The 18,463-nt window shown below is 41.8% G+C and overlaps 2 protein-coding genes across 2 annotated transcripts in view; both read right to left on the bottom strand.

Annotated features, from left to right (window-relative positions):
• The window catches only part of LOC135081845 (uncharacterized), a 57,072-nt gene that overhangs the window by 14,635 nt on the left and 23,974 nt on the right, over positions 1 to 18,463 (bottom strand). Inside the window, exons 9-19 of the mRNA XM_063976626.1 lie at positions 17,333 to 17,492; positions 15,719 to 15,810; positions 14,722 to 14,845; positions 13,291 to 13,382; positions 12,340 to 12,458; positions 11,024 to 11,149; positions 3,766 to 3,856; positions 2,963 to 3,081; positions 1,827 to 1,934; positions 835 to 996; positions 476 to 760 (exon numbers count right to left, since the gene is read on the bottom strand). Coding sequence (XP_063832696.1) covers positions 476 to 760; positions 835 to 996; positions 1,827 to 1,934; positions 2,963 to 3,081; positions 3,766 to 3,856; positions 11,024 to 11,149; positions 12,340 to 12,458; positions 13,291 to 13,382; positions 14,722 to 14,845; positions 15,719 to 15,810; positions 17,333 to 17,492 — 1,478 coding nt within the window. The remainder of the gene's footprint in view (positions 1 to 475; positions 761 to 834; positions 997 to 1,826; positions 1,935 to 2,962; positions 3,082 to 3,765; positions 3,857 to 11,023; positions 11,150 to 12,339; positions 12,459 to 13,290; positions 13,383 to 14,721; positions 14,846 to 15,718; positions 15,811 to 17,332; positions 17,493 to 18,463) is intronic.
• LOC135081452 (putative peptidyl-prolyl cis-trans isomerase dodo) overlaps positions 10,814 to 18,463 on the bottom strand; it is a 73,922-nt gene continuing 66,272 nt past the window's right edge. The window contains exon 3 of the transcript XR_010259196.1: positions 10,814 to 10,984. The gene's annotated coding sequence lies outside the window, so the exon portion shown is untranslated. The remainder of the gene's footprint in view (positions 10,985 to 18,463) is intronic.

Raw genomic sequence — 18,463 nt, 5'->3', positions numbered from 1 at the left:
CAGGCGTCCTGCATACAACATGCTTCTTCTCTAAAATCAATTGTACGCAATGTTACCTCTGTTAAAAACAGCTGTGCGCAGTGTTTCTTCCTCTAGTAACTGTCAAAAGCAGTGTTTCGTCTCGTAAAAGCACAAATTTGCAGTTTCCTCTTTTAAAAGCAGCTGTTTGCAGTGTTTCTTCTCGTAAAAATAGCTCTGTGCTTTCTGTTCCATTCTAAAAGTAATGGTATGCAGTGTTTCTAGAAGTGTTTTCTGTTAAAAGATACTACTAACCTCGGGCAGGTCACCGGCCCACCTGCCGCTGCCCGCCCACTGTCAGGCCCCGCCTCCTGTGACGTCAGTCCCCCGCCTCACCTCGGGCAGGTCGATGCGGAAGGCGGCGGTGAGCAGCGCGGCGGGCTGTAGTCGGCGCAGCTTGTAGGCGAGCGGCCCACTGTCAGGCCCCACCTCCTGTGATGTCAGTCCCCCGCCTCACCTCGGGCAGGTCGATGCGGAAGGCGGCGGTGAGTAGCGCAGCAGGCTGCAGGCGGCGCAGCTTGTAGGCGAGCGGCCCACTGTCAGGCCCCGCCTCCTGTGAGTCAGTCCCCCGCCTCACCTCGGGCAGGTCGATGCGGAAGGCGGCGGTGAGCAGCGCGGCGGGCTGCAGGCGGCGCAGCTTGTAGGCGAGCGGCCCACTGTCAGGCCCCGCCTCCTGTGAGTCAGTCCTACGCCTCACCTCGGGCAGGTCGATGCGGAAGGCGGCGGTGAGCAGCGCGGCGGGCTGTAGTCGGCGCAGCTTGTAGGCGAGCGGCCCACTGTCAGGCCCCGCCTCCTGTGACGTCAGTCCCGCCTCACCTCGGGCAGGTCGATGCGGAAGGCGGCGGTGAGTAGCGCAGCAGGCTGCAGGCGGCGCAGCTTGTAGGCGAGCGCGTCGAGCGCGCGGCCCACTTGCCGCTCGCCGGCGCCGCGAACGCCGCCTACCGTCAGGCCCCCGCCCTGCACCTTGCCTCGCCACGCCTAAAAGTCATCAACAACACACCAACCAACAAATAAAAAACTTGAAATGTTAGTGGTTATCTGTCTAAGAACCAGTAAGGCCCAGAACAGACGGTGAAACGCAACTGCAACGACACTGCAACTTTCTGATGGTTCTGATGAATGAAACTGAAACTGAACGTTTCAAACTGGCCGCGTCATGTGTGGTCTCTCAACGGACGCTATGGCAGAAACTTAGATGCAACTCAAAAGTAACTAGCACTTGCAGTTTCGTTGCAGTTGCGTTTCACCGTCTGTTCTGGGCCTAAGTTACCGATCAAGTTATCAAATCAAACGTCAATTTCTGATTGTTTTGTCACGTTTGAGTATGAGCTATCAAAGATATCGATATAATTTGGGAGTAATAGCTTTCATCCTTGCAGCATTTAGGTAGGTTTATTATGATGCTAAAAACCTTAATTAAGTAAGTAAGTAAGTAAGTAAGCATTTATTTGCTGCACACAAAGTCACATACATAGTTTAACAAGATTACATAATTCAATATTTAACATGCACATTCAAAATAAAAAACAAAATAAATAACAATGAAAAATGAAACAATGTGAGCAGAGTTGCGGCAGCAAAAGGTCTCCGTCTCAGCATGTGTCACAAGCTAATGCCTGGACGCTGATTTTCAGACGGCGGCCGACGAAAGTGGAGAGCGGCGGTAATCGCCGCAGCAATTCGCAAGGGCATTGAAACACAAATTATAAAGAAAAATTAAATAAATAAAAAGTTAAAATTAAAGTTAAATTACCATTTCAAAATATTATTAATATTAGATGTGGCGACCCCAGTCTAATTTATCATACCTGCACGAAGGCATACGGCGGCGCGTCGCGTTTCGCCGTGAGCGCGTCTGTGAACACTTGCATTCGCGTATGAAGACCGCGCCGAGCCAACCCACGAGCTGTCTCCACCTGATAATATAAAAATAATAATAAGTTAAAGTTTAGATCTATGAGAATATAAGGGCACTGCCAATTTTCCTGTGAATGTCATATAAGGCGACCATCTTTACACGGTCATCTGTCCACCTTGTATGCATGTTTCGTATGAGATGCGGGCAGAGTAAGACCGTTCTTTGTGGAACTTCTTAGGAGGGCTTTGCCCAGCAATGGACGTGACCTTTGGTTGCAGCCACGATTCTAGATGAGACCGCCATTTGTTTTAGTACTCATGTCCTCTGCCTCTTCGAACTTGTGTACCACGTTAAATCTAAAATTTGCTGTAGCATTTTGCACATAAACTGTAAGAAAATAAAATTCACAATGGCACCGGCTTTTGTAAAAGTCAGGCAATATTTACTCGTCTATACTAATACTAGCGGCCGCCCGCGACTTCGTACGCGTGGATCCCATTTTACCCCCTTCATCTATCTTACGCGGTTTAGATTTTTTCATACAAATATTTTTTCCCGCTAACTCCCGTTCCCATGGGAATTTTGCAATATCCTGTTGTAACTAAGTTTTAAGTTTACTAAGGTACCTGCATGCCAAATTTCAAGCGTCTAAATTAAGCGGTTTAGATTTTTCATACAAAAGGATTTTTACGCTAATTCCCGTTCCAGTGGGAATTACGGGAATTCCTTTCTTAGTGCACCTCTACGGTACCTAAGCTACGTCCCTTCCAAATTTCAAGTGCCTACGTTTAGCCGTTTAGGCTGTGCGTTGATATGTCAGTCAGTCAGTTTCTCCTTTTATATATTTTTAGACTATAAAGAGGAAAACTTTATTTGTTTGGTAGTAATTAATAGGCTCAAAAACTACTGGACCGTTTTTAAAAATTCTTTCACCATTCGAAAGCTACATTATCCACGAGTAACATAGGCTAAATTTTATTTTGGAAAAAAATAGGGTTCCGTTAAATATGTAGATAATGTAGTCCAGGCGCGCGAAGCCGCGGGCGGAAAGCTAGTACATAATATTATCATTATTTAGGTACTCACGTCCTCAGCCTCATCAAGCTCCAACACGCAAGCGTCTTTGTCCGCACATAGGTCTAACGCGGGCGGCTCCTCACCCTCGATCTCCGGTAGTGCACCGTTCGTGCTGTGTTCTGGACCGCCTACAAAGACAAAAGCGCTTTGTAAAAGCCTATTTCAAAAAAATAAAGAAATAAACATCTCTGGACAATCTCACACAGCGCCATCTAGCCCCAAAGTAAGCAATTAATATGCTTGTGTTTTAGATGCTAGCTTAACGGATATACTACTTATATACTTTTTTTTTTAAATACATACATATTATACATAGTAACACCCAGACCCGTCACAGAAATTAAAATTCATCATTTCAATTTCTGCCCGGCCGGGAATCGAACCCGGGACCTCTCGGCATAGTAGTCCGTTCTGAACCTCTACACCAAATGGCCGACGAGGCAGGTAATAATATTTATAGGCAGGTAATAAAATACATGACTTTCACAACACTGCACACTGTAAAATAATAGTACATTAGACCCACAATGTTGTTTTTTTGGGATTCTAAATTTATTTAGAGAAGAAACTAATTTGACAAGCAAGACGAGCATGATCATTATTTGTTTTGGGTGTTTTTATAAAATACGAATTCGAAGCTATACGTTGTTACAACGACATCTAGCTGAAAGTTTCTTATCAGTTTTACAATGTTTAGTTTTCTTTAAAAATGTTTTTTTATCATTTCTTTGCACACAAAGACAATTAGGAAACTCTTTTACACTTTAATTTTCTTCTTTTCAATTTATAAAATGTGTAAACCAAAAACTCACCCGTATCGAATCCATTTGCTGTTTTGTTGGCTGTGAACGAGTCCCACAATGCTTTTTGTATTTCTAACGCTTCCTTGTCATTTTCAGATGCCTGTAACAAAATAAATTATTTAATAGTGTAACCAGGAGATGCTTAAAATGGTACTGGAATCGGGATAAAAGTCAGTATCGAATTAAATGAACATGACGTCATATGCCACGCAACGCAACAATGCGTATTGTGACAGTGACACTTCACGAGATTTAAGTATTTGTGATATAAGCTAGATGACAAAATTTGTCCGTCAGACAGATAATTAGAAAATATTAGACTCATATTTTTTATTTTCTTTCATAATTAAATAATAACAATGCTACATCGAGTTGAAATGGCGCGTTACGTCACGCATGAGTAGATTTTTTACTCAAAAGTGACGTCACGCGACATTTCAACTCAATATAATACCACAGAATAATAATAAGTACTACGTACAGAAGTTTTTCTTCGCGAAGGTATTAAAAAAAATGTATGCTCAATGTCATCAACAATATGGTGTAATTTATCTTGTCTTAAGAGCGTTTACGCCGTTTGGCGCAAAAACAGTACTTTTTCAACTCGTTACAATCATTAACCAGTAATACTACAAATATGTTATAGGCATAAATAGTTAGACAATTTCGTCGTCTAAATAGTTAATTGAGAAAATATTGCGATTAGTTTAGCATTTAAGAATTCTATACAGATAAGTCCACACAGGTTTTGTAAATTTCCACTTTAGCGTCAGTTTACAAGCTGAAATTTTTATAAAAACACTGTGAAAACGATTTAACAAACATATATATCCTATAGCATAGATCCTTGGGCAAATAGTTATCTGAGAAAATTTTTAGATTTAAGCATTTTACACTAAGAAATCACAAATTAAAAGAACGTGAAATACCCAAAAATCAAAGTGATTTTTTCACCAATATTCTTCCTTTATTCAACACAAAAATAGCATAATATAATAGAAGAATATCTTATCTAAAATATTTACTTTGAAATTTAAAATAATTCATTGTAATTTTTTTTCTATGAGTATTTGAAAACTACTATAAATCGCCGCGCACGAATCGTTCAAATTCAGTCCGCCTCGAGGCGTTCCAGAGTGAGGTCACGTCGCTCGGTGCTCTGCTGACATGTGTCATGCGTACGTTGATCTTTGACAGGTAGCTGGACTTTTATAGTGTATCCGAAAAATCTTGGTGGTAGATTTTGCGATCACGTGGTAATTAAAATATTTTATTGTTATTTTTCATTACAGTCTATTTTTACTACAAATTATATTTCAGACGTAATGAAAAATAAAATTAAGTTATTTTTAGCGATGAAACGAAAACGAATGACGAATATTTGGAACAGCAAGTTATGTATGTATACCTACTAATATTATAAAGAGGAATAATACTAATAATTTATTTGCCATAAATAGGTGGTTACAGAATAGTTAATAGGAATGCTCTGCTAGCAGGGACCCACCTAGTTGTAGGGGGAACATACACAACATATTACAGTCGGAAAATCTTTGCGGTAGGTACCTCGGATTGTAGTTAGTTGGACAGTGGTCATTTGACCGCCACTTGAATCGTCTCACCCCTAAGCTTTTGGCTACCGCCGGCGCACTAAGCCGGGTGATGCCTAATCTCGGAGGCCCGGCTGCACTGAGTCGCTGACTATACTTTTGCGTCGCGCGTTATATGGTCCTATATGGGGCTCGAGTATGGCACAGTGCTGTGTAGTCGTGGAACATCCTACTGTTCAAAAAAGCGCAACGCATGATATCACTGACAGGCTGAGGTAATTCGTGGATACCGCATAGTCTATTCCCTATTCTATTCCCGGTCTATTCCCGGTTGTGGACACTGACTGTGTCCCTACTGAGGATAAATGGGAAAAAAAATATTGTCATTAGTAGCGACGTATAACAATCCTACTAATATTATAAATGCGAAAGTTTGGATGTCTGGATGTTTGTTACTCTTTCACTCAAAAACTACTGAACGGATTTTGTTGAAACTTTACAGTATTATTGTTTATAAACCAGATCAACATAATTATAGGCTATAATTTATGACGATATGTGACAAATAAATTTCAATAAATAAATAAGACGTGTCTAAAAAGCGCAATCTATCGTCATTGGTTAAAATCTACAGCGCTGGACAAACTACTGTTTTTGACGTTCGTAAATATTCATGCGGGGGAAGCCGTGAAACGCCATCTATCAACATGATATCAAACAACAGATTTTACGAACTAAGGAGTAAAACGAGGTCCACGCGTACGAATTATTTATAAAATTAATAATATTTGTATTCATCTGGTCTTACTTGACTTTTACTTTACGTATGTCATGCACGATGACATTAATTGTGTTAATATTTGTGTACGTCCCCACTAGGCATAATTGGGATGTATTTTTCTAATTTGTCATAAGTTGTGAGAAAGCCTGTAGCTACAACTGGGAAAGTATGTGTCACCACTGGTGACAATCGATATTATTTATGCCATTTATCCTCAGTGGCGACAAAGCTAGTGTCGACAACCGAGAATAGACGCCAGTTGCGAGGTGACCATAGGTCCCAAGGGGAAATTTACGTGTACGTGCACCACGAGAGGTGGAAACCAAAAGGTAGAGGCTTGAGGATCTCGGCCCTAGAGTGCTGAAGGGTACGCCTGGCCGTCAGCCAAATTTTACGTCGCACCATAGAGGCAGTTCTGCCTGTATTAGAGGAGTGGGTGCGACGGCATGATCGCCTCACACAAAGGGCGACCCAGGTTTTACCGGGCCATGGGTGCTTCGGGCCATTCCTCCACCGTATAGGCCGAGAGCCTGTAGATGGTTGTCAGTTAACACTGCAGTCTTGGCACGTGAGTCACCGCAGCAGACTGACACGCTCCAACAGTGCCCAGCCTAAGCGAACGAGCGGCGGTTGGAAATGACCTCTCCCTACCAATCGGGAAGAGGCGTGAGATAGATAGATAAATTGTTTATTTGTTGTAACACACTTTTTTTTAATGCTTTTAACACACACATTATGTATAGTTGCTATTGAAATTCAATTCAATATCGAAATAAAGTTAGTTAGTCAAGAAACACACTAGGTGACACCACTGGTATTTTGTTACACAGGTTAGTAATAATTTCAACAGTTGCAACATAACAAAAGTGACAAAACAACATAAGATAAAGATGACTAGCGTTTCAAATAGTTCCCTGCGTCAGAGTGATGTGTGCCGCAGCGATGCAAAAAGCAAAGAGCTCAGTATAAACACTACCCTCAAAAGGGCAGAACACTGATTTTCAGCTTTTGCTAGAGAACGCATGAAGCGTACAGGTACGGAATGAACCCGTTCGCTTTCGGAAACAATATCTACATTAGTATAAAATATATGATGAGACAAATAATCTTATGGTATAGTGTGCTTACTTTCTGTGAAAGTGTTCTTTCACAGAAAGAAGCAATGGAAAGGGGGAGCGAGAGGCCTCAGCCGACACTCCGGTTATCCGCCGCCGACACCCTTTGCGCAAGAGGACAGCTTATGGTCTCCAACTGTCCCTTCCTAACAGGCCTCGGTCGCTAGACATGGAGGTGTCTGGTGGCGGCTAAGGACGAATGCTACAGGCAACAGCCAATGGCGATGTCCCGCGTTCCCTCATATCACTTATATGGATCATGGCAGAAACAGTCAGGTTTTTAGTGGGTGTAGGGGCTACCCACCTTCTGGTAGGAAGAACCCCAAATAACCCACTAGCTGCCCCCGCAGCTGGTGGGTATGAAATGTTATGCATTTTCCGGATAAAAAAAGAATAGTAAACAGGAAAAGTTTGTTTTGAATAGAACCGATTTGAAAAAATCTCTCACAATTAAAATTCAAAAATTTTTCTGCTGAACATAGGCTGTATAAAATATTCTCAAAATAGTAAAAAACCTTTGATAATTTACTATTTGATAAAGAATTTACGTATTTATTATTGATTAGGACTAATGTATACCATTATTTATAATTATGGAGTCGGTGTTGGAAGATTTGAAGATTTTATAGTTTCCTTGAGCTGTCACTTGACAGCCTGGCATACTTTTACGATGGTGGATCAAAGTATTTTGATTTGACTATAGAGCGTGAGAACACGCACACAGTCATAATTATTTTAGTGTGAATAAAACTAGCATCGAAATTACCTAAACTTGACATGCCACGCTAGACGTAAACGCTCTTAAGAGTCGAGCACCGTTTTGTTGACATACGTCAGTGATCGGTACTGTCTTGATGCCATAGGGCTGACTGCTACAAGAAGCTACTGTGTCGCCATCTAGCGCACCACACTTGCATTCACTGCTCTTCACGGCAACGCGCAGCTACATGCGGCCGCCAGTTATATAGTGTAAGAGCTAGCACCTAAATATTTTATAACACACATAACTGTGACAATTTATTTCACGTGGGCGAAGCCAAAAAGCTAGTAAGAAATAAAAATTCAATTCAGTAGGTATTTCAAACCAAATTTTATTACATAAACAAACATTATACTAATTTCATTATGGGCCCTTAGTATGTGAAAACTGCAATTGACGATATTTCGTACTGTTTTCAATATTATGTATTACAGAACGTATGTGTGATGGGATGATATTTTCGAAAACACGATTAGAAAAAAAATTTCTCGAAAAAAAACATTTACCTCTGGATTTTTTTATAAAAGTTTAATATGACCGTGTTTTACAATAAATAAAATTCCTATAAAATCACAAAGGTACCTATCATGTTTGACTCTTTGATTTCCTGGCTGTTTTAGATTTCAAAAACCTAAATATATTAATTTATTAACTTTCTGATAAAAATGTGAATGGCTCTTACGATGTCCCCCCCTTAAATCAAAATGTCTTTATTTGGTCTATATGCCCATCATCACTACGTAATAATAATTATAAAAAAAAGTCGCTTTCCTGTCTGTCTGTCCCTATGTATGCTTAGATCTTTAAAACTATGCAACAGATTTTGATACGGTATTTAGGGTTCCGTAGCCAAATGGCAAAAACGGAACCCTTATAGATTCGTCATATAGTCTGTCTGAACATAGAACGTTTTTGTGCACTTTTTAAAATGAGTTAACCAAGTATATGGCTATTAGACTTGCACACGTCCGTCCGTTTTTTGTAGGATTAATATAATTAAGTAACATTTATTTTTTGCATTCGGCTCTTGGTCTAACCCAAACGAAACACGAACAACTAATGAACTAACAATGAACAAAGTTGATAAATTAGTAATATGTAAATAATGAATTTGTTTTACGAGCTGTCCCGGCGTACTTCGTAACGCAAATTAATATAAAGTTGTTTAAGTGATTTATAAAATCGCAATATTAATTTTTGAAAGTAGGGTCATTGTGCTGGTTTTCTATCTAACTTCGGTTTTCGTCCATTTCACTGAGCTGCCATAAACACATGCGTAAAATTTGAATACAAAGTATTGTATTCACAGAAGGCAGTAGCCATCCCGCGCTAGTTTTGTTGCAATCTATAATGCCTAAGCAACAGTTCTACCTAAATGAAAATGTAATTTAAAAAGTAGTGAGTTCCAAAAAATTACGTAAATGCGCGGCCATACACCGGTCACCGGTACATTGCAGAAATCATCGCGCTAGAAAAAAAACGTGCTGACAGGAAAAGTTTTTGGCACGTATGTCTAATTGATAGCATTATAAACACAATTTTAAGTGTTTATTAAACTTCTTCATACAAAATTAAATCTTAGATGATCTAAGGGTCATTTTTTTAAAGCAAAGCTCAGGTCATATAGCAGGCAAATCAACTCGGGAAGGGATCAACAACGTATCGCCTTTTGTGGCATGGAGGTAATAGTGGAGAGGAAATATAGATCTATACAAAAATTCGACAAATTAATGACAAACAGCTGTTTATCTCTTTCTAACTTACCCCTGGTGATGTATAAAAAAAGAAATAGATAATGTTTGGTTACTCATTCTGGCAACATTTTCATGTGACGTCACTAACTACCTGACTTGTGCCGAGTAGGTTCCTACATACAAGATTTAAGAAAACAACATATTTATAGGCAATCAGCTGACAACTACACGCACACACACACACACAAATACCTGTCAGCTGATTGCCTATATTGCGGCCATGTTGTTTTCTTAAATCGTGTATGTATTTATAATGCGTGTAAATGTGTGCGTAATGTACCGAGTACGTTTATTTTAAAGTTACGCCAAGTCCATGAGACATTGATATACGTCAGTGTTTTGCGAGCTGTCATTGCCCTTCGCGCACTGTCATCGGCGAGGCAAGGCGTTTACGTTACGGTGCGGATAGTGTGTGCGTTGCAGTATGGACTTTAGTTGACTGCCTTTATGAGCACTCGAACGACATAAAATAATATGATACATTTATGTAAGGGTATTTTAAGATCACAAAGTTGGCAACTCCGATAGTTGGACGAAAACCAGCGCAAAGACCCTATCCTGTTTGACACCTATAATAATTGACAATAGCTGGCTCGGCGAACTTCGGCAAACTAATGTGTGACGTGAAGTGCCAAATCGCGGAAAATGTCGGAAGAAATACATGAATTTGCATGAATTATCATTAATAACAATAACCACTTATTTACCACTCAGTGTCTTCAGGCAACTTAAAAAAAGTACATTGTGTGTTTTTACTATTATTTAGGCAGTTAAATACTGCACAGTATTTTTTACACAGTATTTTTTTATTTTTTTCCATAATACAAGAGTACGCGTGCGTGTGTCAATGCTCGCTCGTATCTCGTATGTGACGCCTTGTCGAATCGCCTCCTGTAGGTGGGCTATCGTGCGTGTTTTGTTTTCGATGTGAACTCGCGGAGATGAACAGGCCTGATAATACTGTAATTATTCGATTATGAATAAAATTAAAAAATATGTGTCTAAATTTTTTTTATTATCTGTTTGACGGACTAAATAGAATTTCGATTTCATTACCCAGTCATCATCCCTATTCTAAGGCGCTAGAATGTTTGATATAGATGACCCACGCTGAACTGTCCCACCAAACTCAATGACAGGGGGGCGCTACCATCGTTCAACTACATGGCTTCCAACATGGCAAAAATCTGAACCAGCGATCCGGCATTGACGGTGGCGCCCCCCTGTCAATGTCATCGACAGGACAGTCCAGTATTTTGGAACTATACCTTTGTGGGATTTCAAAGATCTTTTTGCAGTTAGCTTACCTTGATCCTAGGCGGCGCTGGTGGCGGCAGCGCCGTAAGTCGGACTGCGGTTCCGCTAGCGAGTGCCATGACGCAGCGCTCGCCGATCGCGATTTGTGTTTGGAGGTTGAATAGCGCGTTCGCACCCTGGAACAAACAATTTTAGTTACAGCTTTTAGTCTAAAGCCCGGTCTGTGAGCACGTAGAATTTTGTCCAATGACCCCAAGCTACCCATCCTTATCGCTCGCGCGTAATTATATTGCTGTCGCGACTGTGCGACGCGCGCCCGCAGTGAGTGTGCGAGCGCGATAGCAACATAATTACGCGCGAGCGATAAGGATGGGTAGCGAGGGGTCATTGGACAAAATTCTACGTGCTCACGGACCAGGCTTTAGTAGTATAAACGATTCTAGTTGTTTGCGGTAAAATTTAACTTTTTTGGAAAATCAAATTCAGGCTTGATTGAAAAAGTGATAATAGAACAAAATTAAAGAAAGATTTCATATCATTGGTTATAAGCACGAGGATAACAGTGTCCGCTATGTAATCACCGCAAAGGAGCATAAGTGCCACTTAGCAGCGTTACGCAAAGTTTAGGAAGAGGGTAGAGTCAGTGCAAAAACGGACGAGTTCATTACTATTGGTCTACCGACGAGTCCACACTTACGGGACTATTCCCACCTCTCGTTCCCACCACTGCAACTCCTGTGTAACCAGGATCTACAGCTTGACCGCCACAAAAACCCAACCAATGAAGGTCAAGTTTGTCCCGGGGAAAGTTAAACTGTCATTGGACCCGCAACGAAATTAATCAGAAGAACATAGGAGGAGTTCGAAATTAAGGTTCGACTTCCCTCCATTGCAAAACGGATGACAGGTGACAAACAAAAAGGTTTTAAACCTGTCCACAAAACGAGTCTACACTTGTTGCACAGTGTTACTTTACTTAATTATTCTATAACAAGTTCTGCAGTGCCCATTCTCAGCCCACACTACGTCTGATCCTGGATCCCTGCTTTCGTTAAATAAATAATATGTATGGTTAAAGTACCCAACATGAATCTGTAAATAAGTACTTGGAAGAGATCTCCTAAAATGTGCTGTCTTTTTTGTGTGATTTTATTGTTTCTTTTTCTGTATGGTGTACAATATAATGCTAATCTATCTATAGTCCGGTCGCCGAGCACGAAGAATTTTGTCCAAGGACCTCAAGCCATCCTTATCGCTCGCGCGTAATTATATTGCTGTCGCGCTCGCACACTCACTGCGGCCGCCCGTCGCACAGTAGCTTGGGGTCATTGGACGAAATTCTACGTGCTCGGCGACCAGACTTTACCTGCATCCTCAGCTTGGCCAGCAGCAGTTTATGCAGCTCGTACTCCAAGAAGGGCAGCTGGTCAGATATGTCTCTTGCGCCCGGCTCGCCGGCCGGCGGCGCACGGCGCGTGCGCGCGGCTAAGGGAAACATATTGATATGTATCTGTCATAATATGTTCAGCGAGTAGAATATCATTGGTATAGGATAGTTTGGGGTTTTTATTCCGGTTGAGACATGTTAAAAGAGTTTATTCGGTTCAACTATAGTCTGGTCCGTGAGCACGTAGAATTTTGTCCAATGACCCCTAGCTACCCATCCTTATCGCTCGCGCGTAATTATGTTGCTATCGCGCTCGCACACTCACTGCGGGTGCCAGTCGCACAGTCGCGACAGCAACATAATTACGCGCGAGCGATAAGGAGGGGTAGCTAGGGGTCATTGGACAAAATTCTACGTGCTCACGGACCGGGCTTTAACTTATTCTTATTATCTAAATAAATATAACTCAAATGTGACTAAATGACTGACATAGTGATCTATCAACGCACAGCCCAAACCACTGGACGGATCGGGCTGATATTTGGCTTGCAGACAGATGTTATGACGTAGGCATCCGCTAAGATAGGATTTTATGAAACTCCACCCCTAAGGGGGTAAAACGGGATCCACGCGTACGAAGTCGCGGGCGGCCGCTAGTTCTTCAATAAATATAAAGTCCCACGCGCGTCTCGTAGCAATGTATAACTATGTGATCGTTTTTAGATTAAGGATTATCAGTAAGCAAACGTTTATCTTAGGGTGCGTCCACACTGGGCGAACGGGCTCGCGCGGCAAACTCGACATCCTGCTCACTCAAGAGCAGGGTGAGCAGGATGTCCAGCGTGCCGCGCTAGCCCGTTCGCCTAGTGTGGACGCACCATTATGTAATTACTAACTAACACAAACAGCAGTAACTATAGCTATACTTACCGACGGCAGTCAAAGTAACCGCTTTAGAGTAGGACGCAAGTCTGCTGGGTTTAGAGCAAGTAGATAACAGCACCGCGGGAACTCGCGCTCGTCTGTGAATGTAAACTTAATGTCTTATTATTGTGTGTTTTATTGGATAATCTTACCCATTCTCTTACGACATCTACGAGAAGATGGGGTGGTCTTATTCATCTTTGCTGGAACCACATCTTTAGCTTAGGCAATCCCATTGTCTAAACAAACCGATAAAAAGGGACAAAATATTTAAACCATACGCTAAATGAACTGCACTTTATTGAGCTGTAGTGAGTACAGCAATTACTCGCAATTTCTGTGGTCCTCCTGTTGATTTATAAGTGTTCTGCAGTAGGCCTGGTATTGGGGGTAACCCCATATTTATGACATGATATGATGGAGGTAACTCCATCATATCATGTCATCGTTTCATCGAATGATCAAAATATCGAATGGTAAAAATATCGAACGTTCAGAATATCGAATTTACAAATGATCGAACGATCAAAATATCGAATGACTAAAATATCGAAAATCAATATCGAGGTTTTAATTAAATGTCATATGATTAATTTACCTAAATAAAACATATTCATATTAAATTTTTTTTTATTTCCTACTTTAAGGTACCATAGTCAACAAACCCTTACCTCCATCTTCCTATTATACTATGCAATATAAGATCGACTTTCGATATTTTAATCGTTCGATCATTTGTAAATTCGATATTCTGAACGTTAGATATTTTGATCGTTCGATGAAACGTGTTCGATATTTAGATTTTCGATCATTTGTTATTCGATATGGTGGAGCCCCTGGCAGGGTGGAAAAAAATCATGATTTTTTTATTTTAATCAAAAAAATCAGATTATTTTGAATATTTTATTTAATTTTATTTTATTCAGAAAACCAATCATTTTATTTTATTCAGATAAAAATGTATTATTCAGATAAATAATAAATCGTGATTTATTTGATTTATATTGATTTTTATTCGATTTTGTAATCATTGCCTTAGTTTTTCATGCGGAAAACATGTTTATTTAGGTACAATTGAGGTATAGTACTGGGAACAAGCCAAAAAAGTTAAATTATGTAAGATGTCATATTTTTACTGAAACAAGAAAAAACTCGTCAAAAACAGCTCGTCCTAAGTGGTGTCTGTTTCCATTACAAAAACACGAATATCTTTTTACAACTATTTCATACTTGAACACCTAATATTAACATTGTTTTGAACATTACAGTTGATTAATATGCACTCCCAGCGTTGCATTAATTCCATTTTAGTAGGTATATTGATTTAAATCAGTGATTTTTATTAAAAAAATCATGCAATAAAAATCGTGATTTAAATCATGATTTAAATCAACTTGATTTAAATCACGCAACCCTGGCCCCTGGTGTAGTACGTACCTGCAGCCGCCGCATGTGGATAGCTCCGCGCGGTAGGGCCCGGCTCCCGGCGAGTAGGGCACGTGCGCTGCGGAACACTCGCTTTCTACTTCTTCTATTGTTGCTTTGGATGTACCATTGGCCACTGGAATGACATAAGCTTTTAATATCATCATCATATCAGCCACATGACGTCCACTGCTGAACATAGGCCTCCCCCAATGATTTACCAGTTAGACCGGTTAAAGCCCGGTCCGTGAGCACGTAGAATTTTGTCCAATGACTCCAAGCTACCATCCTTATCGCTCGCGCGTAATTATATTGCTGTCGCGACTGTGCGACGGGCGCCCGCAGTGAGTGTGCGAGTGCGACAGCAACATAATTACGCGCGAGCGATAAGGATGGGATTGGGTACTAATGGGTAGCTTGGGGTCATTGGACAAAATTCTACGTACTCGCAGGCAGACCAGACTATAGTTGTGAACATCCAGTGTACTCCTGCCATCTTTATAAGGTCCTGTATATGACATCGGTCCAGGAGATCACATGGTACACAACAATTTCATGAGATTTAGAATGAATTCAGATCAGTGACTAGACAACCCAAGACAGTCCAAAGGTTACTACAAGGTTCGAGACTATATTAATGACAAGGATGCGTGGTCAGTTCAGTCTGCACATATTTGATGTACTTGAATTTGGTTATTCTTCTTACCGTTAGATAATTCCTGGCAATTAGCGGTGACTGAGTTTGTTCCGGCGTTTCTTCTCAGCACTTGCTATATGTTTGTCTCGAAGCGCTGGTAGGGCCCAAAAGATAAGGAGACATGTAAAGTGCCCCATAAGGGCTACCTTTTCTTTTTTATTATTTTCTATATTTTGACGTTCATAAGTGCCACTTGTGGTCTAAACTAAATAAATATTTTTGATTTTGATTTTTTTGATTTTTGATTGTCTTGTCGCCTTAGAACAAGGAAAGCCGACCAAAAAAGCACAGCAAAAGAAAAAGACAAATTACCTGACATAGCAGCGTCCAACTCTGCGTTCATGTCACAATCAAGATTAATCACAGCTGCCGTGCCCGACGCTGATAACACGCATACATCTTCGCTGAAATCGAAAAAAAAAAACAAATATTAAATCGTAAAAAATATGTCTGTCGAGTTACGTCACGTAGAATTTTGTCCAATGACCCCAAGCTACCCATCCTTATCGCTCGCGCGTAATTATGTTGCTTTCGCGCTTGCACACTCACTGCGGGCGCCCGTCGCACAGTCGCGGCAGCAATATAATTACGCGCGAGCGATGAGGATGGGTAGCTTGGGGTCATTGGACGAAATTCTACGTGCTCACAGACCGGGCTTTAGTATAGTATAGTAGACGTAAGCCTCAATCATCAGATACGGTTGTGTCTACTAGGAGACTAAAACTTTTATTGGGTGAGGTTCACTCCGCATTGAGCAGGACAAATACCGAACAGGGAATGCGATACAGTCTCCGATAGCGAGGTCCCGCGTTCTCGGTCTATTTTTATTTTATGTTGTTTAGTTGGTCATCATCATCTTCACTATTTCAGCCACAGGACGTCCACTGTTGAACTTAGGCCTCCCTCAACGATTTTCATATTGCCCGGTTGGTGCCTCCAGCGCCTTCCTGCTACATTTATGAGGTCGTTTGGTCGGTTTTAGTGGGTAGGCCCAGTCTTTCTGACAAGGAAGCATCTTAAAACCCACTCACTACCCTTATGGCTGTTGGGTATGTAGCTTGGCCTACCAGCCGCCAGTTACTACAGGGCGGCTAGCACGAAAAACTTTCGAGTTCAAATCGTTTGCGTGCTCGAATCGCCATCAAAAGATTTAGTACGAAAACTACAACAGCGCCCTTGTGAACGTGTCGTAAAGTGAAATTGGTATGAGAAATGGTTGAACGAAACTTATTTTGAGAATCAAAATTATTGTCACGTTATCGTTTAATTCGAAGGTTGAGTATCGAATTTTGTCGAATACGCAAACGATTCGAAGACGAAAGTTGTTCATGCTAGAGGTACAGGCACTGACCAGATGGCGGCGGTGTCGGCGTAGGCGTAGACGGTGTGCCACAGGCACTGACAAGTTGCTAAAGGCACTGACCAGTTGCTACAGGCACTGACCAGTTGCTACAGGCACTGACCAGTTGCTACAGGCACTGACCAGTTGCTACAGGCACTGACCAGTTGCTACAGGCACTGACCAGAAGGCGACGGTGTAGGCTCACATCGTTGCCACAGGCACTGACCAGTTACTACAGGCACTGACCAGATGACGGCGTTGCAGCGTAGCGCTCGACGTGGGCTCTCGCCACCGACCATTCACTAGTTCCACGGGGCGTGTCGAACTGACTACATGGCGTGTCGGCGATGTCGGCTCTCGTTGCTAAAGGCACTGACAAGTTGCTACAAGTACTGACCAGTTACTAACTATAGGCACTGACCAGTTACTACAGGCACTGACCAGATGGCGGCGGTGTAGGCTCACATCGTTACCACAGGCACTGACTAGTTACTACATGCACTGACCAGTTACTACAGGCACTGACCAGTTGCTACAGGCACTGACCAGACTATAGGCACTGACCAGTTGCTACAGGCACTGACCAGATGGCGGCGGTGTCGGCGTAGGCGATGACTGCGTTGCAGCGTAGCGCTCGGGCGTGCGCTCGCAACTCAGTGCGTAGTTCGGCCCACCACGCCGCTCGGGCCGCGCTCTCCCCGCCGCCGTCCACAAGTTTGACGGAGCGGGCGCATACTGTGCCACCTGCGACGATAACTTATATTTAAATGAATATTCTTGGACATTTTACACTGCGCTTCTAAAGCCCGGTCCGTGTGCACGTAGAATTTTGTCCAATGAGGGCTATCGTTTTAGCGCTCACCAGTTAGCGCCACTGCAGAGTAAGGTCCTGTCACTTGCTAGTCGCGAAGACAGTGGCACCAACTTGTGAGCGCTAAAGTGGTAGGAGGACTATCGCATTTGCACTCATCAAGATGGCGCCACTGTAGAGTAAGGTCCTGTCAATCGCCAGGGGTGCCAATTTTTAAGTATAAAAACGATAGCCCTCATTACCCCTAGCGACGCATCCTAATCGCTCGCGCGTAATTATATTGCTGTCGCGACTGTGCGACGGGCGCCCGCAGTGAGTGTGCGAGCGCGACAGTAACATAATTACGCGCGAGCGATAAGGATGGGTAACTTGGGGTCATTGGACAAAATTCTACGTGCTCACAGACCAGACTATAGTTCCAAACTAAGCAAAGCTTGTACTATGGGTACTAGACAACGGATATAAACATACTTAAATACTTTTTTTTGTAAATACATACTTATTATACATAGAAAACACCCAGTCCAATACAAACAAATATGTTCATGCACACAAATGTTTGTAACTGTGCGGGAATCGAACCCGCTACCTCCGGAATAGTAGTCCGTTTCGAACCACTACACCAAACGGCCGACATCAAATCTTTAACCCCTTAACACAAATTCCAAGTTTAGTTAACAACTAAATCGCAACTTGCAAAATTCTGTGTTTTACATGCAATTAATCACTTCAAATTAAATTTTAATACGTATGAATCAGCCTTAACTGTCAAGATATTCCATCTTTGTATACCATGTGTACGCGCCAGCATTAAAACCTCATACATTTCAAACTCATGTCACACTATTCTATCACTCACTCTGACAGTCCTTTTCCTATCCTCTCCTTCCCACCTTCAGTCTCG

This window comes from Ostrinia nubilalis, chromosome 20 (assembly GCF_963855985.1).
Source record: "Ostrinia nubilalis chromosome 20, ilOstNubi1.1, whole genome shotgun sequence".
In the NCBI taxonomy this organism is placed as follows: Eukaryota; Metazoa; Arthropoda; class Insecta; order Lepidoptera; family Crambidae; genus Ostrinia; species Ostrinia nubilalis.
This window is presented reverse-complemented; position numbering and strand designations above follow the sequence as displayed.